The 24711-nt window shown below is 41.9% G+C and overlaps 1 protein-coding gene across 3 annotated transcripts in view; it reads left to right on the forward strand.

Moving 5' to 3' along the window:
• Positions 1–1296: 1296 nt before the first annotated feature.
• Positions 1297–24711, forward strand: part of mafa (MAF bZIP transcription factor a) — a 76617-nt gene continuing 53202 nt past the window's right edge. For 2 of the 3 annotated variants that reach the window (XM_031846048.1, XM_031846049.1), the window contains exons 1-2: positions 1297–2654; positions 9997–10062. In XM_031846048.1, coding sequence (XP_031701908.1) covers positions 1690–2654; positions 9997–10024 — 993 coding nt within the window. In that variant the 5' untranslated portion in view covers positions 1297–1689 and the 3' untranslated portion in view covers positions 10025–10062. Of the gene's footprint in view, positions 3631–9996; positions 15052–24711 lie in introns of those variants that run through there. The other variant, XR_004212739.1, reaches the window with a different exon arrangement.

The following is a 24711-nucleotide window of genomic DNA, read 5'->3' on the forward strand; positions in this document are numbered from 1 at the left end:
CCTCACAAGCCTGTCTGCTGATGTATCAGTATCACTTCACACCAGCAGTGAACTAATTTGTCTGTTCGATGAATGTATGAAATAAGAATTTAGAAAAAGCATCACAATGGTCCTTGTACTTGTATGCTCCCGCAAACACTGTTTGATCCACATGGCTAAGCCCATATGACTCTCTAACTATACACAACACACAGTTTCATGGAAACTAGAAATACCCAGGCTGACTTCTGTTACTGTTGTACATGAGTCAATTAAAAGTGAGACCTCTGAACTGAGATAAAGTGCAATATACAAGAGTGGTTTATATGACTCCACAGCAACGCCTGGCTAGTGCTTAGATAAAGTGATTTTTATGGCAAGTGGGACATAATATCAGTTTGGATGGAACACTGGGTTCATGGTATTTACTTCCACTTTCTTGCATAACTCCTTTGAAATTCATAAGTATTGGTGTCTTTTACTGAATGAATAAAGAAAATAAAGATACACATCAATTGTATGCATGTTTTTTTATCCCTTTATAACATCTTCTATTCTTTGTCTGGAATTTGTGTGGACTGATATAGTGATTGAAAGGGGAAGCTCGTGCAATGTTGTGTCCAAAAGGTGGCAGTGTTGAGTTTTATAATGTTACGTAGAGGCATGACGAATCTCTTCGATACATCTTACATATTTTTGGTCAATTGTCTCTCAGAAGTTACCGCTCAACATTGTCATACATGGCACAGAACAGAAATACTAAATGTCACTAATAAGTTTAAGGGATTTTTTTTAGGAGAGAAAAATAACAGTGTATCATAAAGACAGCCGGCTTATTGCAAGATATAAAAGTCACACAGATAACAGTTACAATATCTCTATTCAATGAAAGGTAAGTAATTATGATACACGATAGATAAGTCTAGATGCATGAATCTATTTATTCAACTTTCGATCTATAAATCATTGTGTTCTCTTCTCGCTATGACCTGCACAATGAGTCGTATGTTAATTACTTTGCAGCATGCACGCTTCACATCATTTCACTGATTTTAATCGTGGATCAATTGTTGCCCCACATAAAAGAGGCGATTTAAATAGTCGTCAACAAGTTAAGAGTCTGTGTCCCAGCTGACAGTCAGCTGATGGCCTTTGACAGTTGCGAAAAGTTTTTTTTCTGAAGGGCTACTAATATGTTAATTAGCTCTCGGAGTGTGAGACCCTATTGGCTCTTCGTCCCAGTCAATTTCCTATTTCCAGACTGACGTCAGGGCAGCTACAATGCTCTTAAACTCATCTGCTGTGTGATCCCTCTAAAATATTGCCCTACCAGTGAGCGCCGTGTAACGCGCGAGGCTGCATCCACTCCCCTACTTTCGTCTTTTCTCCCTCTCCGCTTGTGCAATGTATTAATGAAGAAACCGTAAAGTGTTAAATGTTTGAAATACAAAACCGCCGAATTCCAAATGCTGAGACGGGACCCCGCTACTCGTGCGCGCGGCACTGGTGTGTCTGTGCAATAGACTCTGCAAAGAAAAACTACTCTCACACGCCTGCAAGTCCGCGGCTGCAAAAAGGACGCTGAAAACCTTTTTTTTTTTTCAGAATCAAGACAAACGCTTAAAAATCAAACTGGCTCACGTTCTTCCCAACCAACCCAGTTTGACAGCTGCTCTTCACCCCACTTGGAGGACTGTCAGCAGCAAGAGGATGGCATCAGAGCTGGCAATGAGCAACTCCGACCTGCCCACCAGTCCCCTGGCCATGGAATATGTTAATGACTTCGATCTGATGAAGTTTGAAGTGAAAAAGGAGCCGGTGGAGCCCGATCGCAACATCAGCCAGTGCAGTCGCCTTATCGCCGGGGGATCCTTGTCTTCCACCCCGATGAGCACGCCGTGCAGCTCGGTGCCCCCTTCCCCAAGCTTCTCGGAGCCCAGTCCGGGCTCGGGGAGCGAGCAGAAGACACACATAGAGGATTTCTACTGGATGTCCGGTTATCAACAGCAGTTGAATCCAGAGGCGCTGGGCTTCAGCCCCGAAGACGCAGTCGAGGCGCTGATCAACAGCAGTCACCAACTCCAGTCATTCGATGGCTATGCCAGGGGCCAGCAGTTTGCTGGCGCAGCCGGAGCAGGAGGCACCATGGCCGGGGAAGAGATGGGGTCCGCCGCGGCGGTGGTGTCGGCAGTTATCGCTGCGGCAGCAGCTCAGAACGGAGGGCAGCACCACCACCACCATCACCACCACAGCAACAGCCACCACCAAGCACCCGGCGTCCAGTCCAACGGCACTTCTGGGACGATTCACCAACACATGCGCTTGGACGACCGGTTTTCAGACGACCAGCTGGTCGGCATGTCAGTGCGGGAGCTCAACCGGCAGCTACGAGGGGTCACCAAGGAAGAAGTGATCCGATTGAAACAGAAGAGGAGGACCCTAAAGAACAGAGGCTACGCTCAGTCCTGCCGGTACAAGCGAGTCCAGCAGCGGCACGTCCTGGAGGGAGAGAAGACGCATCTCATCCAGCAGGTCGATCACCTAAAGCAGGAGATCTCCAGGCTGGTCCGGGAGAGAGACGCGTACAAAGAAAAGTATGAGAAGCTCATCAGCAACGGTTTCAGAGAAAATGGATCCAGCAGTGACAACAACCCTTCATCCCCGGAGTTTTTCATGTGAGTCTCGACATAATCGTGAAAAAAAATCAGATGAAAAAATGAGATGGGTTACTCACCCCCGCTTACAAAAGTTTTCATGAAACATTTTTTTTTCATTTGGCGAAAAAAACTACTAGACCAAGAACTAATTTGTCAACTTTTTACTTTTTTATTTTATACATTTTTAACGTCTGCGACTGTTTTTAGATTTGTAGGGCTTTGTCCTCCGTGTTTTTAATTTCGGAGAGGCATATTAGGAAAACGTTTTGCTATCATACTCAGTATATTATGCATAGCCTGTTTGTCTTTTGTTCATCGTTGTTCTTTAGATTTGCAGTGTTTGAGTAAAATCTGATTTTTGAAAGTTAATCTAACTTTATGCTGCAGTATACGAAGTGTGCATGCAAGCACTAAGTATACTCCAGTGTACAGATTCCTGTCAAACTGCATCCATCAACAATATGATTTTGGTCTTTTTTACCTTTCCTTTTTTTTGCCAAACTTGGAGGATTGCGAGCCTGCCGTTTGACGCCACCTCATCTCATGCGTTTGCTTGCTTTTGTTTTGAGCAACAAAAGACTATATTCATTACAAACTATTCATTGTTTTTAAAGAGATGTCTTATTGAACTTCCCTGCATGCTGGACATGTATGGTTTTTTTTTTTTCTGTGCTTGAAGATGTTCTTCTTGTCGGATGACTCCAGCATGGCATTCATAACTTCATTTATGGCCTCCTCACTTTTTTGGGACAGCAACAAAAAAGTGACAAGACTTCCCAACCCCTCATACAAGTGCATTTCAGCTGTGTTGAAGTGCACCACCACCGGCTGTCATTAGGCTGCAGTCAATGCCCTATGCGTTTCTTAAGGAAGTTGATCAGCGGGGATCCCGATGCGAGAGGGAAAAGAAAAGACTTCACTGTAAAGGAAATCATCGATCCCTTTCCTGGAAGATTAGTCTGATGCCTATTGCCTACTATATTGTTATTTAAAGGTATTCCTCTCTGCATTTGACAACATTTAAACCATTTTTAAAGCGTAATTTAAGTACAAAGTTGAAAAGTTGCAAAATGAAACTTGCTACAGGTTGAATCATTTAGATTGATATAATAATTATGAAGATGATTGCTGCACAAAAGTATTTAAACAATGGTTTAGAGAAATTGGCTCGGCTCCAGTTTGTGCAATTGTGCAGCTCATAAACAACGCTTTTGCAGCATGTGCTTCAAACCGAAGTGTGAAAGCTTTATTGGTGATCGCCACATTTCAATATTGTATTTCAAAAAGTATTGTTGGAGAAGTCAAAGTAAATTACCATGCTTTTTGGGAACGTGTGTCTTCAACGTACTGGTGTATTCTGGACTGAAATGCACTAAAAATCACGTGGAAGGAAAAAGTTAGTGTTCGCCACATCACACATTCTTTTACGACTTGATCGTAACATTTTGATACTTTATTATCAGTTCAGGAGACTGTTGTTTTGCGTTAAACGAACTCAATATTTGCAAAGCAATAACAATTATTATAATGAATAATGTCTGGACATTGTTTAGATCGTCAGGGATTGACACCCTGCATGTACAAAATGAGGGAGTACCATTCGCCAATAAATCTTGAAAATATGTTAATTAATACTTCATATTATATATAGTATATATATATATATAGATTTTGCTGTGCAAAATTATTTCACTCACTAACCATATGTGATGTTCATATGTGCTCGTTCTTTTCATTTCATACAATTAAATGATATGCAATAAATGTATGTAATTGTCTTCAATAAGTTTCTCACTTTTCCTTTGACTTGTCTTGAATTTATTTGTTTTTGCTTTTGTGATTGAAACACAATGAAACTAGAATCAAACCGTGATGGAGATGACTGCACTACATATTAACACTTTTTATATTAGCTGTTGTCGCCCTTCTTGTGTTTTTTTACGACGCTAATTTAAAAACGCGCCACCCTAAAATAATCAGACACATATATTTGTTTAAGTAATTTGCTAAATTAACCCAAACCGATAAAGCAAAAAAAAAAAAAAAAGCAAAGCATTTCAGGTCGAGACACTTTCTCCATTTTGATCCGAGTGCAGCATCAATCCGGTCCGGTTTTACTGAGTTGATCAAACAAAGATTGGCCCACATTTGACTTTTGTCACAACACACTATTGTCTGATAAACGTTCAAAAAAAAAAAAAAATCATACAAATCCCTAAATTAACTGCGAATCCTTTTCACAATGATCATAAAAACGACATGAAATGTTATTTGTTACCATTTAGGCAACAAATACGATTTCAAACAAACTCAATTTCCATTCTAAATCATCTTTGTAATCAAATCATAATGTAGGATAAAATAATGTCTTATTTGAAAATATTTTGGTCTACAAATTACATACTCATCTGTGAAAGCCTAATACCGTTTTGTATAATATAATCACATTATGTTAATTTATTGTAGAATGTGACCTCCAATTGGTGTATGTGAGTCAATCTCTCTCTCTCTCTCTCTCTCTCTCTCTCTCTCTCTTTGTGTGTGCTTGTGTGTGTGGATGTGCATACTTGTCTGTGAACTTAAATAGGTGTTAATGTGAATGTGTGTGGGTTTTCCTTGGAGGACGTAGTATGTGAGGATGACATCTCTATGTGAATTTCTTGTGGATATGCATGTTCTATATTTGCACCATCCGTTTGCCCTTTTTCACATTGCTTGCTTCCTGATCTTTGTATGTGCAGTGTGCCCGCTGTCTGTGTTTTTCAGACACTGTGCTCAACTGTCATTAGCCTGTCATTGTCTGGCTTTCCCAATTCTACCCTGCTTTATCCTGTTTGTCAGTGGGCCTGGAGAAGACATGCTCTCGGTGAGGGGGTTGTAGTGAGGGCACTGCCATGTCAGGCATGTGAGGGGGCGCTGGAGAAGGTGCCAATATAAGTCAGCCGCTGCAGTGGGCAGAAAGAGGCTCAGCGCCTGTACCCAGTCGTGCATTGCAGTTGCTGTTTAGTCATCTGACTTCGTCTTCTTTCAATATAACTTTTGCACTGTACTGGTGCACAAACTGAATAGGCCACTTTTCCAAAACACAAGAGGAAAAGTTATTTTGTAAGTTCTGGGACAAGGAACAGCCTTGTGGGCATCTTGTTTCACTGTTCCAGGACAATTTGTTTGTTGAAACAGGAAGACCAATGTGCCAAAATCCACTTTGAAGAAACACTAAGGTTTCTGAGGACATATTCAGTCTGGATTAGTTTTGCAATTTAGCCACAGTTTGTGTGTGCACGGCTGTGAGTAAAGGATATACACAAAGGGTACCTTTCATGAAAATTACCCACAGTGTCAGTTTGATAACAAAACACTGAGTGATCAACTGTTATTCTATCTTAGTCTTTGTCATTATAAATTGCATACTTGTTAAATGTACAGAAACCTTGTGTGCACCACCTGCCAGGGATGATGTGCTTCACACTTCCTCAAAAAAAAAGAGAGAGAGCCAGTTTTAACCCAACACTTGTATCCCACTCTGTTTTGTGTGACTTCCTCTAAGGTGCGTGCTGCTGCTGTGGTGGCTGATTTGCCCAGAGTGAGGGAGAGACTGAGACAATAGTCAGGCTTGGGCTGAATTAAATGATTTTGCTGATGATTAATAGTGGTGTGGGCCACTGGCTCCTGCGATGTAGAGATGATAAATCGTGAGTGCAGCTCCGTGCAGCTGTGCCCGTGTTGGGTCTTTGCATGCACACACCATGCAATTTACAGCCAAGCCGTTCTCCTTCTTCCTCAATTTATCTAATTACATCTATTTGATCTAAGTAGTAGCGCTGCTATATTTTGATATTTCATATTGACCACAAACATGTTTTGAATGCTTTTGGAGAGCATACTTGTTTGCCTTTCCTCTCTTTAAAGAACATGTCTCTGTACTTTCCATTTCAGTTTTTTGATGCGTTTGGAGTGGCACGTAAAAAATGAAAAGTTGGTTTCTGTTTCAGGCTGTCCTGTTTGACTCTTTAGCTTGTATATTTTGATTGTTTCCTTATTGGGATAGACTAGTTAGATCTCTAATATCCATCCACTAGAACTGAATACACACTCACCACAGAGACTAGAAATGAAAACACACTCATCAGCCTGCACGCACCAGCACAAACACACATCCGCAGACAAACAATAAATGACCCTACATATGTTTGCCCCTGCCTTTTGTTTCACAGCATGATGCTACTTGTGTTTCTCTTTATTCTGGCATTTCTGTTATTCAAATACTTACGTCTTCAAGCTGAATGACATTTGTTTGACGACAGATCTGATTTGCAAAAGATGTTTCCCGTTATGTCTGTGGCACCAGTGTGCAATGGTTGTGTTAGTGATAAATCTATCGACTTTCCAATGATGCACTTATGTGGAACGTTGGTGCTATGCGGGCTTACTGCATAAGATGCAGCACAATGTTCACTTAAGTAGCAGTATGCCAGTTGACAGACCCCAAAATAAGAGCAGGTTGGGGGTCTGAATTCTTCGAAGCTTTACGTGGTGCCAGGGAAAGGGTTAGAGAAGATCTGGTGTCTTGCTGTTTGTGTGTGATTCTGCATCTCTTAACTCATGCCGTCCCGTGTGCAAGGTCGATTAGTCCCCTGTGTGTGGGTAATATGTGTGCTTGTATGTGTAAATGTGTGGGAATACGTCTGTGAATGTGTGTGTCTCTTGTCATCTTTTGGAGAAGAGGATGAGCAGAGGTCAAAAGTTGCAGCGCACAAGGCTGCTCTCAAAGTCATTAGAGTAATCCGTGCCCAGGGGAGCTCAAGCTCATTTCCTCCACCTAGAACTCACTGAATGAGATGTACATGCACATCCGACATGGGACACTACACAGTAAATTCAAGACCAGTCACTGCCATTTGTTTTTTTACCCATTTCCTGTATTTCACCACTGTCTGAGAGAGTTACACTCTCGCAGCAAACTTTTTCTTTTTATTACACAAGTACGTTTTTGAGGATTGGAACAAATTCTAATTACTTTAACACAGAACTAACTTTCAGTCGAAGTGTTCCTTCTTTTTGTGTGTGTAAAACCTATGTTATTAGGTAATGTGTTAACCTAGCTCCTAGTTGATGACTCATATATGGTAGGTTTTACACAAAAAGGTGCTTGCGTACTTACATGTATGCAGCACAAGCGTTCCATAAAAGTATGTAGAGCAGGGCACACATGGCTCCTGGCCATGGTGGTCACAGACAGCAGTTCATGTTATTCTCACACCCACATCATTCAAGGATTGCATTGAGGGTGTTGCAAAGATACAACAAAACAACTATGGCTAGTAAGCTAAACTCATTGTTCCTCCTATTAATATCAAAAGACTCTGGGAGGCTGGGAGTGCTAAACTGGGATTATCAGTCTCAGTCTTGAGTTGACACTTTAATCAAGGTTAAAAAGAACATAGTATAACATCTGAAAAATACTATTGAGGAAAATGTTTATCAATCCTCTCTCTTGTAGTGCAATGAGTCCAAAAGTTCTTTTTTTTTCACTTGCTTGCTTTTCTACTTAAAGCAAAGTAGAAAAATCATACAGTTAGGATTTTGTAAGATTATTTTTCGGTGACAAAACCTTTGAGGATTTATTAGTTTGGTTCTGAAAAACAGCCATGCAGATACAGGACATACTGGATGTGCAACAGTAACAGAAGTCAGATGTCCCAGCACAACCAGGTGGCAGCCACATCTGTGAATGTGACCAGACACAAAGACAAAAAAACTCCTCTCACTTAACAGTGTACAGTATATGAGAGGTCGGTACAGAAACACTCATTCCGTCAGAATTAAACAGACATCAGGCATCAATTAAGCAGCTTATTTGATCAGAGTACACTTTGCTCTTTCTATGCATTTCTTTCTTTCTTTGTGGCAGAGAGTCTCAGTGTGCTTCAAATAGACATTAAGCGGAAACGCGCAGTGTCATTAGAGAGTTGTCCTTGAAAGACTGGCTGCAGGTTATGTTGGTAATGAGGTGGTCGGGACTTGCTGGGGTAATTTTATATGTCTGTAAATGGACCCAAACCAAGAGCCTGTGACTTGAATAAATGAAACACCATCTTTCAGCAGTAGCATTGCATAAAAGGTGAAAACTGTATGAGGGATTATAGTCTTTCAAAGTAGCATGTGTTTTTCAAGTTTCTACAAATAAAATATGACAGAAGTCACAGTTTCAATACATGCAGCTTGGGTTTTATTAGTATTTTAAGTTATTCATTTATTATTATCATTAATGCATGCTTTTAATGAAATATGGAGAAAACACATTCAGTGATGGTTTAGTCATTTATAGAGAAGAACGATGATCAATATTCAGCAATTTATCCTTGATTCAGCTCTCTAGCATTTGTGGGCGCAGAGGCCGTTTTGTCCTTTTTCCAACATGCGTTCTTGCCTTTTCGGAACTGTTTAGATAGTTTTGAAATATCTGTCACTCTAATATAAGATTACACATTGTGATTTAGATGCAACGGCTCTGTTTCTGCTAGCAGTACTAATATCACCATGCTGCATCGCTGCTGTTTTCCTGCAGGTTCTATATACTCCATAGAATCGAGTTATGTGGCATTTATTTGAAAATCCAATTATTTTAAATTTCCTTCACTGCAGTGTATAGGCAAAGTATTTCCTCAACTGTCATTTTCCAACGCGTCTTAAAGCGACCCTGCTTGGTATCAGTGCACAGAAACTGAAGAGCTAAGCAAATGTTTTTACTTGTGTAGCAACATTTTTAGGGAATATGAAAAATCATATTTGGATGCCTCGAGCAACATGCTTACGTGTGAGTGTTCTAAGGGTGGTGCTTATGACAGTGTTCGCCATGGGGTAGCACGGGAGTCCGACATTAACATCCTCCATTTTTCTGTACGATAAATTCCCTCCCTTTAAGAACAATTAGTAATGTAATTTAATGAGATTAGCAGGAGTATAAAGGCCTTTGCATAAAACTCCATCGCCTTTTCTGTGCAACGGCACACTGTGTGCTTAGATATTTTAGTTTTGTCTCTTGTAGTTACAGTGTTTTGATGCATGAGTTCCGCCTGTAGAATCTATTTGCATGCAAATTTTTACATTTCCCTCCGCATCAAACGCTTACTATGATACATGCACTGTGTTTCACCAGACCGACACGGTGAGAGTGAATCTCGCTCGGAGAGGATCTACTTGTTTCTTTGTGATTGTTTGTTGGCCTGACAGGGTGGCAGAGAGTGACACGCGCAGTAGAAGAAACAAAGGAGGTAGAGAAGAAGACAGCATGTGTGTTTGCCTTGATATTCATTTATCTATTCTTATATGTTTTGTCCAATCTTATCTGCTCCTTTAGGTCGTCGAGAAAATTCCTCCATCTGTGATTTCAAGCCCCACTCCTCCGTGCCCTTCCCTCCCTGAGGTAAAACACTTGTTTCTTTATCGTTCTCATCTATTGTGCTTGTCTTTTCCCTGTAATTTCAACTTCATAACAGTGAATGAAGTCACATTTGTAAAACAAGCTTGGAAAAAAATGATCACAGCTGTCTAGAAATATCAAGCCTGATTATAATATACAGAATTATTACTGGCCAGGTTGTTTCCTATTATGCACCTACACAATGAAATACATATTAATTATTCATTAATATTAGACTCATATTAAATAGAGAGAGGATACAGTCACCACATATAATATTGAGTGTTTTATAGCATATAATATAAATGTAAGACTTCCATAATGGATACATAATATACCATAGTTTGTCAATTCCTATTCATATGCTAAAGAGTACACACCTTCTTCATGTTGCCAGTATCTCTCTCGATCACATCTCTCTCGGTGCCATAACTTTGCAGAGTACTGTATGCATTTTCCCACCTTATTAAATCCACAAAGACACACGACACACTACACAGATATGACGTTTTCTGTCGTCCTGAATCGACAGCAAAACCAGCACATTATAGTCATCCAAATGTAAATCACATGTTCAGATTGTGTGTGAAAAAAGGTAGAGAGGCAAAGCAGAGTGTGTCGGACAGCAGGAGAGATGCAGAGTGAAGAATAAGCTTCTAGTCCTGAAATCAATTCACAGAGACAGAGAGGAAACTGGGCAAATGTATATTGCAAACCCAATTGTTCCTGTAATGGCTTCACTGATTGTTCCGTAGCGGACGCCGTGATATGCTTGGTCATGACACATAAGGCTGAGAGAAGGACTGAGCTTGTATTCATGACTTCGAACCTTGGTGAAGAAGAATGTACGTATGCACAAGTGTTTGTCTGTACATGTACTTGTGTGCAGTGTTATTTACTTGATTGTGTCTAAGTGGGGCGTGGGATCAGTAGCTGGCCTTTCTCCAGCTCCACTTAACTTCAAGAGGCGAAGCAGGACAAAAGCCATCACGGAAGACAAGGACAAATCATCTTTAGATGAAGTGTTTTAAGTGCTCTGATTCTCCTCCCACGTCATCACTGTGAATTAGGTGCCCTCTGCTCACTGCTGAGGGGTGTAGAATATAAACAATGCCAAGGTAACGGATGTTAAACGAATGAAAGTGGAAAACCATGAGGGTGTCTATCTTAGTCAGCCTCGTAAATCTCAGCTCCCTTTCCACGCTGCTGCGCTATACTGATGTTGCGCTCTGACAACCTGCCAGCCGAGCTTAGAGTGGCTGTGTGTGGTGTGGTCTGGTCGATCCTGCTCTTAGCAGTTTCACCCAAGGCAGACTTTGCAGGCAGAGCCATGTCTTTGTTTTATGCAAATCCATGCATATGAGGGGGTGTGTGTGTGTGTGGGGGGGAGTTGAGTAGTCTGGCCACGTAGCTCCAGGAGGACAGGCTGAGTGATGGAGACGGAGAGCCAGGTCTCCATGTCCTTGCCTGGGGAAAGAATGTCCTGACTCCAGCCTGGGATACCTAGACATCAGCAGGACACTGTGTCACTGCGCCTCTTCCCCACCAATACAAGAGAAAACTCATTTTCCAGGCACAAATGTATTTACACTGTGAGATGTTGGTGACAGAAGTTAACGTTGGTATGAGGGTGCCAGTGTGTCCTACCTGTGAGTGGTGTGTGTTATTAAGGCAGGCACACCTTAGGGGTTCACCATGCAAAGAGACATAGGAGTTCAGAGCCCAGCAGGGAGGTGAAGGACCCAAAATATGCTGACGAAGATAAAACACCAGGTGTGTGTATATGCAGAGTAAGTGTGTGAAAGAGGCTGTGAGGAGGAGAGCTAAGTGCAAACATAGATTGCAAAAGCAGGCGTGTGTGTGTGTGTGTGTGTGTGTGTGTGTGATCTCATAAGCATACTGTAACAGGTAGGCCACCAACCATGTGGCCAGTGTATGGCAGAGTGGTTTAGGTGAAACTTGCTGAAACACTGTCACCTATACACCACATCTATTAACAACCAACCATTCCCCGTGTCTTTTGCTTCTTTATAGCAATGTAGTCCATCAGTGCAGTAAATGATGTCAAGTGAATGTTTTCCAAATGGTTATGTCCCCCCATCCTCTCTCACTCAGCTTAGAGCTGCGTGCTAACGGTAATGCTTGGTCGGAGGCTCTTCTATCACAGAGAGCTCTATTTCTGGGTGCCAGGATGTTGGTCTCAGTCATCGAGGGCAGATGAAATCGATCCAGATTGACCTGTCATGTGGAGGAGAAAATGAATAAGATAGAGGAGGGGACCAGAGGCCATAGAGAGAAGGGGGGCAGCGCTGAAGTACAAAAACAACCTCCTGCTCCATATGGGTCAAAAGTTGAGGGCTGATTTATCCCCCCTCCCCCTCCTCCTCCTCTCTGCTCCACCTGCCTCTCGGAAAGGAGTGAGAAACTGGAGACTGCTCAGGAGGCGTTGGCTATATTTAGCCTTGGTGACCAAAGACACTGGGGTCTAACTTTAAAGTTAAAAATACTGATATCCATGTACAGTAAGATGGGCACAGTTTGCGTCACTACATGGCACCAAGCACAAGTTTTTCAGTTTGAACCGACTCAAAGAAAGATTGCAAAGCAGCTTGTAGCTGTCGCTGGGCGCTTCTTTGTCAGACGATAATACTTACTGGTAGCCTTATTCATTGGAGTTATCTTTAGTACTACAAATGATTAAATTCAAATGTGTAAGCATAAACATACAACGTAAACATAAAACTCCTGATTGGGTAAATTCTACTTTCCTAGCAAAGAAAGGAAGACAGGGAAAGATGTATGGTTGCATTTGTATGTGAAGTGGTACTAGATTTAGCCCAGTGTGTTTGGGCAGATCTCCACTTTGCTAATTATTTTCCTGTGGCAGAGTTCGCAGCGTGGCGCTCATCTCTCGCTCTGAGAAGAGAGGCTCAGCAGTAAGTGCTTAGTCAGCCCTGCTCTGGGTGTGAGATACTGTTGGGTCTCTGGTGGACTGTCGGGGAGGCAGAGCAGCATGGGACCGATCCATCGCAAGGGCGAAGGCTTTGAGGAGAGGGCAGGCCCATCATCAGTGAAGGGGAGTAAAATACTACTGTTGGAGTCGGTGAGCAAGAGCTCTGTATGGTATCTACCTGAATCGTTAGCTCTAAATGTTGCTGTTAGAGCTGGTACTTCGCTGATTGTTTGTGGAAATGTGATGCCACTTGCAGAGAACTAAAGAACCTAGTCAATGTGGACATAGTTGTTTGGAAAGTCTCTATCGCGGCAGGATCCACACATTAGCAATTAGCAAAGGCATGGACTTTAAAATGTTTAAACACATCATTGTTAGTTTCTATACTGTCTTGTTGTCTGTGCAAATCCCTTAGAATAGGAGAAACGGTCTGTTCTTTGTTTCTCTCCTCCCTCTCTATTTATACTCCAATGTCAAAGTTGTCTTTCTTTCTATCTCTACCTCTCTTTTTAGAGTGACACGCAGCTCCTCCTCTTCTGTCTGCCCTGCTATCCTCTAAATGACTCTCCTCCTCCTCCCAAACAAACTTAGCTTCCTTCCCCTTCCCTCTGTACCCAACCCATCCCTCCCCCCTCTGCCTCACACTGCACCTGCTTCCCTCCTGCTCTCTGCTCCCTCTCCAAATGTCACTTTTCCCCCTCCTCTCCTCCTCCACTCCTATTCTCCCCCTCGTTAGGTTGATGAATGGCTTCACTGCAGGGAAAGTGCTGATTTTCATCCCTCTGTCTGATTTCTGCTGGCTGTTATTAATTTCAAACACTCAGAGAAAAGCAAGTGAGTCAATAAATAAGGAAATGAACACACTTCATCTTGCCATGCAACAGCTCTCACAGTCATTCACCCAGGATGCGGGTCCTCTGTGGAGCCCGTCCCTGCATTTATACTGATAGAGTTCAACTCCACTCTTAAATCACAACATGTTGCAGTATTTTTTACAGCAAAGATAAAAGTCAGCCGGTACCAGTGTATCATATCAACTGTTCTGGAGTATTTTCAGTATCTTGCTTCCCTCAGACAAACAGGACCAGAGGGACAGAATGGTACAAAGTAAATAGCTCCGAAGAGACCTGCAGTGTCCTCTCTCATCTTTCACACCGGTGGACCATTTAAGAAATGTGTACAGAGGGTGACAACGAGAAGAGATATAGAGAAAATGCAGGGTTAAAGAGAGGCATTGAGAAACAGCAGCCTAACAGAGTTATTGCGGCACATTAAACGATGCTGTCCACACAGTGTGGCTGGGGCTCTGTGTCTAAGTGCACATTACTTACATTCCAGGCTTAATGCATTGTGCTTGCCCGTTAACATCAAACACAAATAGCCTTTGAGACGTTACGATTCCCTTACTTTTTGTTGTTGTTATTCTCTATTTTATGTATTTAATTAAAATGAGTTAGGATGTCTAATCAAAATAGGATCACCATAATGCATGCACAGACACAATAATTAAAGCCTGGGATATCACCACGCTGTTTACAAAGTGTTAATACAAACAGTCTGGTGGAGTATCCTATTAATACATGTCTGAGACACATTCACATGTCCTCAGTTGTGTGGTCTGTGCTCTGCAGCGGTACGGCTTATGTTTCCCTTGGCTCAGACAATTAAAACAATATTTGGTATCACATTAATAAACATACTGATTTATCAAGGCCAACACTTCCTAAATGTTGCTGGTACCTCACTGATTAATTGATTTCAGCATCCTTGGACTGTCCTCCTGAATCAGTGCATAACACAAATATGTTATGATATAAGAAATGAAATGGAGGTGATTTGCATGTATATATGTACATCACACAATGTCTAGAGCTTATGCTTCTGCGGCCAAGGAAGCATATAGAACCCACATAATCAATTAGTATGTAATCCAGTTATGAGCCAGTACAGGTGGCATATAAAAACACTAGACTTTCACCTAGGAGACCGCTGTTTGTGTCCAAAGTGAAACCAGAGGTCAATGTTGACTTATTTGTTGTGTAACTTCTGTACTTGGCAGCATTTCTATTGCCTCTCAATGGCTCTCAACATGGCGATGGCTGAGCCGGCAGCGCGCAGCTAACGGTGCTAACAGCGCCAACCATGGCAAAAGTCTTGACAGAGCTAACAGTTTCTTACCTGAGGGGGAAACAAAGGGTGGGGGCTACGCTTCTGTAACAACGCCGTTGGTTGGAACGACGTTATCAGGTGTAACCTCCGCATGAGTGCAGTGCCGATCAGCTTCCGTGAGCTACACACATGCACGAACATATACTAAAGTCACACGCAGGCGGCCCCGCTACCTGAACAGAGCAGGGTGAAGCACAGGTAACAACACACACACAGAGGGAGAGCGACTTCATTCTCTGCTCAGGTAGACATTACTCCACTTTATATTGCACCTGTAAGTAACTTCACTTCCGTATTGTTCTGTGTTATTTTAAACCATGATCATTTCCTGAACGTAGTTTTGTTGCCTAAACACTGCAGGGGCTTGTGCAGGCGCACTGATTGCTCGTGTTGCTGGACATTCATAGGAAAGTGAACAAAAAAAACAAAATAACGTTTCATAAGTTATCATCTCAATGGACGGTCTCAATAGTCTCAATAGACTGAATATACAGCATGTGACAATACATATTGATAGGCAGGAAAAATACTAAGTTATAGTTATATAGAGTTTTTATGACTTTGTGAAAGACAAAGTATCCAGTGACAAAGAAAAATATAAATACAATACTGGTACAAAATGTTCACTGCAGTAAATATCCCATTGACTTTCTGTCATTCCTCATTTAATCTATAAATTAATAGAATATTATGAAAGCTGAATGTCAAGACACCAAAACTTTTGCTTTTTGGAGTGGTAACATAAATATAGAGGATGGTGTGAAGAGAGGAGAGGAGGAGAAGAGAGGAGCAGAGCCTGTATTAGTAGTAGCTGCAGGGTTAGTGGAGCCTGTATGTCTGCTTCATGGCTCTCTGAGCGCAGACATAACTATTGTGTTTACAAGGCTGAGTTGCTCTAACTGTTAAATTATTGGGGTGGGGGCATGTTAAAGGAGGAGAAACAGAGGGAACGGGTGGAGGGGGTAAATATTTGTTCCTCTCTCTCTCTCATAGTTCTGGCTAACCAGACTGAGGAATGCTCTTTGCGTTTTATAATTACAGAGTTTGGGTAGTGTGACCCTCGGAGAGTACATGGCCTCAGAGACCTGGCAGAGGAGTGCCTTTGTATACCCAATGTAGTGACTGGGCTTCAAGTGTGGTGGCTGAGGAGCGGCACACTTCTGCATGTCACCACTGCACTGAGAGGCACGTTCAGTTAATGGCAATGTGTCGTGAGGTCACTCTCTGAAGTGTAACACAAACACGCCAGGCCAGACCAATCCGTGAAATGGCTTGGAAGGGTGTGTGACCCCTGGGAAAGAATGTTGTGGCAGAGACAAAAACTGAAATCAAGAGACCCACAGTCCTGGTTTGCTTACTCGTACTCAGAACTAAGGAAACCATCTTCTCTCACACAGTCTCCCCATTAAACATACACAACGTCTTCACTGTTTAGCGATGCTCTTATTTTTTTTCCACTCTTTGTGACCTGGCCATTAAAGGAGAGCGATGAGTTCACAGCTGATAGTCTCTGGTTGCAAAGAGCGGAGAGCAGTGTAGGATGACATTATCGGAAGCGGCTGCATATAGATACAAAAAAAAAAAAAAAAGACACAAACAGAAAGAGAATACTATGGCGTACTTCTCTCAGTATAAACGTCTGTCTGCTTGGATTACACTAATGACCCCTGACAAACCATAATAAGACACATGCATCTCTATGGATACTAGCCATGACCAAAGGAATGGCTCTGTGTTTACTTTCTAATTTGACATTCTGCAGTAAGACGCTCTTGTTAGCAAAAACTAAAACATCATAATTATCCTGTTGTGTCCTTAAACCAATAGGTCATGGTAGAAAAAAGGATACAAGTTAATACATTCTCAATATACAACCCAGTATGCCACAACTACCATTAGAGAGAGAGATGTGAAAGGAGGGTGATGGAGAGGGACAAAGCTTTCCCTCTATCCCTGCGGCTGAAGTGGAATAGTTGTGGTGATGGGTTGTGACAGCTGAGGGAGCGAGGGAGTAAGAGGGGAGTATCACTCCAAAATCCCCAGGAAACAGAGAGGAGGGAAGAGTAATTTAGGATCAAACGCCCGCCCTAGCCTCTTTCAGGCTGGCTGTTTCTGCTGTCTTTCTCAGTTTTTAGACATGCACACAGAATCAAGTCTCTTTATCTCTGACACACAAACAATCTTTGGTTAATATATATTTTATTTAATAACTCTCTAGTCACACTACCATAAAGATTCAGCCAACACATATTCATGCTGGCTCCTTGGCCTGGGTCAAAATCAGACATATGTCAAACATATGCCGTATCAGAATTAGATGCACACAGGACAAGCACACCGACTCTCATTTCCTTACCCCGTCTCTTGATAGCATCCCTAATAGACCACTCTCCCAGTGGCACACTGCTGTTGCAACATTCACCTACTATTGCTTTAATGAGATGTCTGTGTCGTTGTGTGTGTGTGTCGGTATGAGTGTGTGTGCATGTGTCTGTGTGTGCCTGAGAAAGAAAGATGTTAGCGATCCTTGTGGCCCTGTTTATCTCCACCCTTGTGTTGGAATAGAGGGAGGTCAGAGGCAGGGCTGCCTGTATCCATCTCCATTCCCACGGCTGCTGTCTCACAGGCACAGTGGTCACAGGAGGATGAAAAGACTATGGATTTTTTTTCTCCTCCTCCCTACACTCACCAGAGCAAGAAGATTAGACAGAAGATGAGCACAGCCTGGCCCATTCAAAGCAGCTTTAAGCCCTACACTGGAGGCATCTGACCCAAGCTCTCTGGTTCATGGAGCACAAGATATGCGTGCATGCACACAGAGACACACACACACACACACACACACACACACACACACACGCACACACACAAACACAAACACAAACACACAAATCAACTAAGACAAGATTTCTTGGTTGACTTTTCTGGTTCAAAGCTTGGTCATATAGTGCCCGGGTGTTAAACATCGTCCCTATGACCTCCGTTTACTAACACACACCGCTACACACACATAGAACACTGACAGAAATAAGCACTCACACTCACTTACCAGCAGCCCCAGATGGAGTCAGACAGTTGCATGTGTATAAAACAATATTTTGGGGAAAACTTGATAGACAATGAGGTGAAGAGAGTCAGAAGAGAAGAGGGTGGAAGCCATATAGGGAGGGATAGTGAGAGACAGATTTGATGCAGGCAAAGAAAAACAGGGAGATAAAATTCAAAGCTCTGCTGCTCTCACGAGCAATTAAAATTATTTCGGTATAATTTGAGAAAGGCCTGAGCTGTCTTATCAGTTCCCAGATAAGTCGTCTCCTCCTCAACCAGAATGCACGAGAGGTCCTTATGACTGAAAGCTGACACAGTGTAGACTGAAAGCTGCTACCATATGGCCACCTCCGTAATTTCAAACAAACATGCGCATAGGTCAGCCGACAGGCAGTACAACAATTGTAAAATGAAAGTAGCTACATCTAAATGGGAGCATCGACTCAACTTGTCATCTTCCTTGTCTGTTTTCCAATGTTTTTGGGGAAATGTACATGTTATTTGTGCGCCACTGTGCTTTTTCAAAAATCATGTATGTTTCACTTTTTATGCGAATCTCCTTGCTCTCTCTCTCTCTCTCACGTCAGCCGAGAAATAATCGTCGCGCGCTTTGGCTTCCTAATTGAAACCAGCGATAGAAATTTTGATTAAAACAGACACTACAAGATATAACTGAAGAGGAGCGTACACTAGAGAAAGTGTGGGTGAGCAGCACAACTACGCAGGGACCAAAACTTAACGTTATGTTGTCTCTATATATGAGGGTTACTTGCTAAACTAAAAAATAGCATGAAACAACACTATAACAAACGCAATAACAAACTAAAAATGTCATTGGTCAGAGTGACCGATAGGTGAGGCAGCCTGGAAACAGTGGAGGGAGGATCTTCTCAAAACAGAGGGACAACAAGACTCTTTGACTTGAGCCTGTGTCAAACCTACTTGAGTCAGTTTGTAAATGGGTGCCTCCCTTCCATCAAGGTAGGTCTTTGGGGAGCCAGCAGCAACGGATTCCAACATAATAGACATGGCTTCACAGTGACTGACAAACTGAGTATCCCCCTCGAGACACAAGAATCATGTACGGTCCGTGGTAGAGTTGTTGAGGTCAAACTGTTGACACTCTTCTTGGTACTTGATGTGATGTGACAAGTGACAGACTTCCTGCTGTTTAGTAACATAAACAATTGTGGCAGAAAACGGTTAGTGGCAGTTATGGATAAGTGCCATGTAGCCTGGGTTTCAGAGCGTTGGATAAAGTATGAACCAGTGGTCTGCTACTGTTTTTCACACAGGGCTCCAAAATGCCACCATCAGCATGTTGATGTAGCAAATTGTGTCTGTGCAAGAAAGGATGCAATGATACAAATAGAGCAAGACAATCACACAGGGAACTAACACTTTCCAAGACCAATGTGCTTAAATGAGACGCTGAAAGGCGTGTGTTGTTGAAAAACAATGTAGAGGTGGGACCAAATGAAATTATTATCTCAAATGTATGGAATAACCTGCTCATTTATACTGCAATGTAGGACTTGTGAATCTGTTTACCTTTACTGGGCATGTCCAGAGCGAGATGGCAAGGTGGCACTATGTCTGCATCATTTGGGAGGTTTGCTGGTTGTCACGGACACGCTGAGGGCAACGTTCCAGTGAACAGGAGGTGGGTGCAGTGACATAAGCAGGGCGCAGTGCCCTTACCATACACGAGACTCTCACAACACATACATATGGAGGGGTCAAGGGCATGTACACACCGACTCTCACACGCTCTCACAGACACAAACACACACATTTTATTGTGATGTAAAAGGATATTAGCTGCCTGTGCCTCTCATTTTAAGATGATTCTACTTTCTTTATATGTCATATTGTATGTTTTTACAAAGTGAATACATCTTTTTTTCAGTCTGTGTGCAGATACAGTACAACGCAGAGTGCGTCTAGCTCCATACACTTGGCAGCATCCTGCGCACACACTGTGTGAGTGCTGTAAATAGCCAGAGTGCGTCGTGCATCTCTGCTGTGTTTGGACCTATTTTAGAGCTGACACAGGAAACAGGGCCATTCTCACAGCCACCCTGCCAGCCGGTACTGCACAAAGCAGCCCTGGAACCTTCTGTCGCACACACATATACATACTGTACATAAGCATGTGTATACATATGAACACACACACTCAGACATGCAGGCATACCCACAGACAGAGAAGATTTGTCCATGTTAACAACCTACCAGTGCTTCATCCACCTCATAGACTTTCACGAATCATTTCATTTCCTTTTTAAGTCAACACGCCTTCTCTCATCACTCTGTTTTATTCCAGTTTTCCACAACCTCTGACTGGAGAGACCTTTTACAAAAGCCCCCTGCTGTGTCACTTGGCAGCCCCCAGTCCCTCATCTTGTCTTTAGTATTGAACATTTCAAACCGTGCAGTGAAGGGTTGATTTCACTTCTGAGCCAACTAGAGAGAATCTAGCTGCTTTGCTGTGTTACATATCCCTGCATAATAAGCAAAATGATAAGTCTGGCAGAGGGGAGCTCAATTACCCAAGACACAGGTTTCTGCTTTCAGCTACACAAGACAGCTGGAGACCTGCCACAGTATACAGAGTTAATTTAGAGTTCATTCATGTTTTTTGTTTTTTTTGCTGTTGTGGTTTATTGTTACTGTACCGTTCTGTACTTTTTTATTTAATTTGTCCACCGAGGTCAGTTCATTTAATTCAGCATCTTTGTCATTTATTCATTCATTCAATAAATATTTTGAGGGACTCATAGAGAGTTCATACCTAAATAAAGCTGCATCTCATTGTCATGACAGTGCTCGCTCATTTAGAGACAGTTTGCATACCGACATAAATGCCTCTTTAAAGGCTGTAGCGGAGTCCCACTCACCAGCCTCTCATGTTTGGGGTGGAAAATAAATTCTGCAGGCTGCTCCTGCCTTCCTATGTAATTATGTGCATGGTGATGTGCTTTTACAGCCTGCCTAACAGTCGGAAATTATCTCCTGGAAATGAAGTCCAATTAATTGTGGCACTTTGGAGGCGTATGTGTGTGCAGAAACACTGTAATGACACTTAACAGGAAATTGGCTCCTGTTGAAATATTTAATAAATAAGTTGTGAGGTGAAACAACCTTGTATGATACTGACAAACATAGCTTGTTCTTTCTGTTTTTTACACACACACACTCACACACACATACAGCTCCCTCTCATTTCAGTAAACTGCTCAGATATAAGGAGTTAGGGGGAAAAAAGCTAATAGTTTACAATGTATTGCATGTAACAATCACAGATATCAATTATTATTATTATAGAGAGGATGGAATTAGTATGAAAACAAAAGTGCAGATCAAAATATTTTGAAATAGGTATGGGTGCAAAATACCAATCTAACCTAAAAGGGGAAAGTCTATAAATGGACACAGCAGTCTTTTAGGGTCAGTGACATAGTGTGCCACGCCACAGTAGCTCTCTATTGTAGAACACACTCTGATGAGTGTGCGCTTTCGCAGAATAGCACTTTTTGTTTTTGGCCCTGGGTGTGTGGGTGTTCTGCCCAGATCTAGTCCAGACATAACCCATTCATGGATTCTATTTTATTTTTTGCCATTTACTACTTGTTGCATCATTCTGAATATGTTAAAGGGTTCTTATTCAGTTTGCACCGATTGAAACAGGTTCTTCTTAAAATGCAATTTTCAGCTTTGAAAACATAATCTTTAGTGGAGGAAATACTACATGTAGTCAGAGTTTCACAGGAAATGTGGCGATTTGAACATAGAACCATCTGATCACAGGCTTTAATGTAAGTAAATTAGGCCTGCGATCTGAAAAGTCACCTGAAACATTCGTTATATCTGGACATTGTCGTTGTGTCGTTGTGAAGTAGTATGCAAAAGCTATTCATTTACATTTGATGTATTCCCAGAGCTAGAAGCCATCTTCATAACGCAGGGTTATGTTTGACACAAGTTACTGAAAATCATTTACTTTTAAACATCACATTCTACAAGATATGTTTTCTCAGATTAGTTCAAAAGGCTCTGTGTGTGTGTGTGTGTGTGTGTGTGTGTGTGTGTGTGTGTGTGTGTGTGTGTGTGTGTGTGTGTGTGTTTACATTGACCTCTAAATGTATATTTATTTCCTCATGTTTATAACACTCACATCCACTTGTCCATTACCTTAGGTCATTCTGCTCTGCTTGGTTACACTAACAGCTCCCTGGTCTATGTGTGTGTGTGTGTGTGTGTGCGTGTGTTTGTGTGTTTGTGTGTGTGTGTGTCTGTCTGTCTTGCTATGTTAAGGGCCTACTATAGAGCCATTCGGCTCAGCAGTATGGCACGTAAATGGCAGCAGAGTGGTGTGAGTGTCAGCCGGAACGTGTGCTTGGCAGGCAGCGGCTATGCTATTAGCAAGCGCTAACAGTTTTATTATTAGAAAATAAACGGTGCGCTGCAAAACTCTGAATGTTATTAGCACCTCACCATCTGGGTCTGACAGCTGTGTTCAGCCACCATCATGGCTGAACTGCTAACGGCTATATCTGAAATCTCTACTCTTTATCTACAGTACTTTCACACTCATTCTCTGTGTCTGTCAGCATCTCTTCCTCTCTTTCTCCATCTCACTATCTGTTTTTCTTCCCCTTGCTGGGTTTCATGCAGACACAAAGATAAGTGAGTGGATAATAAGCGAGCAGAGGCAAACACAATCTATTTCATGGTCTCACACACCCAGAAATTAAAAAAAAAAAGCAGCAGATGCTCTCGTGATTTTTTTGCAGCCTATGAAATGAACATTTTGTCTCCATGCCTGTGTTTCATTTGTAATGGTAAACTCATGCGTATTGTCTTAATTATATAGTTGTAGAAGTAAATAAAAACGATTGTTCAACTCTCTCAAAAGAGGCATACTGTTTGTGTTTGCTTGCGTGATAACTTCTGAAATGTGTTGCTTTTTATTCACATGCTTGAGTGTCTGCATGGATACCTTTAAAAAAAGAAGAATTCTGGATGTGTGTTCTTCCTCCCCTATCACACAGCTTTGCAGGGCTTTATTTAAACAGATAACCTGCTACTAGAAGCCCGCAGCATCCCCAAAACCTCCCAACTCCTCTGCTTGGCTCCCAGTCTTTCACAGAAAAAAAACCCATAGAAAGGAGACACCTCCAGAAACGAACACTTATTGCAGACACTGCAGAAAAGCCATACCCTGGAGTGCTTCACTTTCTCCAACAGAAAATACTTTTCTTCACTAAAACAGGCCAACTCCTTCTAGGGGTGCGTCTCAACCTAATCTACATGCATACTTACTTCCCATATATATAGGGATGTCGCTACCAAGCAGCGTGAAGGACTCAGGATGGCATAGAAAGCTATTTCACATAAAGATGCACAGAGCTAGCATACAGGGATAGGATATATATAAACAGAGTAGAGAAAGTCATTGTTTTCATTGGCCCTCCTTTGTATTGTGACATGGTTATCCGCTGTCTAATTATCTCCTCAGTTTCTGATACGTTATGGGAGAAGTGTTCAAAAAGATATAAATGCTTTTATGTTTATTTTTGATTACTTTTGATGACTCTGTTGTCTCAGCAGGTAGATATACCAGACGAAATACACTATACGGCTTTACATCGTTTTTTCTGTCTTTCTTTCTTTAATGAAACAAGATGCACTTCCTTGCTTACTCAATTTTGATGTATGAATAAGATCATCTTTCTAAAACTAGTAATAATGCCACATTCACACTGGCCAAGTGGCAAATATGCCTAAATCACTGTTACTCTGCATCTAAATTAAATTCAAAACGTACACTGTACAACAGATTCAGCTGAAAGGAATCCTTCTTATATCATAGCAGGACAAATAGTGACATGGTCTGTAATTATTGTAAATAAGCAAAATCATGGATTACATTTTATTAAGCACAAAGGTAATTTGAACATGAAAGAATAAACAAAGTCTGTTTGTAGTGCATTGTTAAAGTACTTTTACCATTGCTTTTGATGAACAGATTACAGCTTCTGTTCTGTTTGGGTAAAAGTGACTCATTTTGAAGTACTTAAAAGACTTGTGAATCACTGCTTTTTGTTTAGAACTTTTCTCTCAGTTGGATTAATTATGGGATAGGGCATTTGGATGGGAGAAAAGGAACAATTTACAGATTTGTCTCAGAGTGAATACCGAGCAAATGAGTCACTCTGGCAGAAGAAAAAAAATATATTGGGCTCTGGACCTGCTGAAATAGGCAACACATCACCAGCAGCATGTTAGTATTTTCTTCGGCAGTGCATCAATACAGACGACACAAACAGTTTCTGAAATGGTATCAAACACCCTGCAAGCAGGCCCATTCATTTCACTCTCCCTGAGGTTTGCAAAGAGACCATTTCTTTTTGATGGTGTGTGTGTGTGTGCGTGTGTGTGTGTGTGTGTGTGTGTGTGTGTGTGTGTGTGTGTGTGTG

The sequence above is a fragment of the Anarrhichthys ocellatus genome, unplaced genomic scaffold (assembly GCF_004355925.1).
Source record: "Anarrhichthys ocellatus isolate YVR2014 unplaced genomic scaffold, GSC_Weel_1.0 scaffold6, whole genome shotgun sequence".
NCBI classification, from domain to species: domain Eukaryota; kingdom Metazoa; phylum Chordata; class Actinopteri; order Perciformes; family Anarhichadidae; genus Anarrhichthys; species Anarrhichthys ocellatus.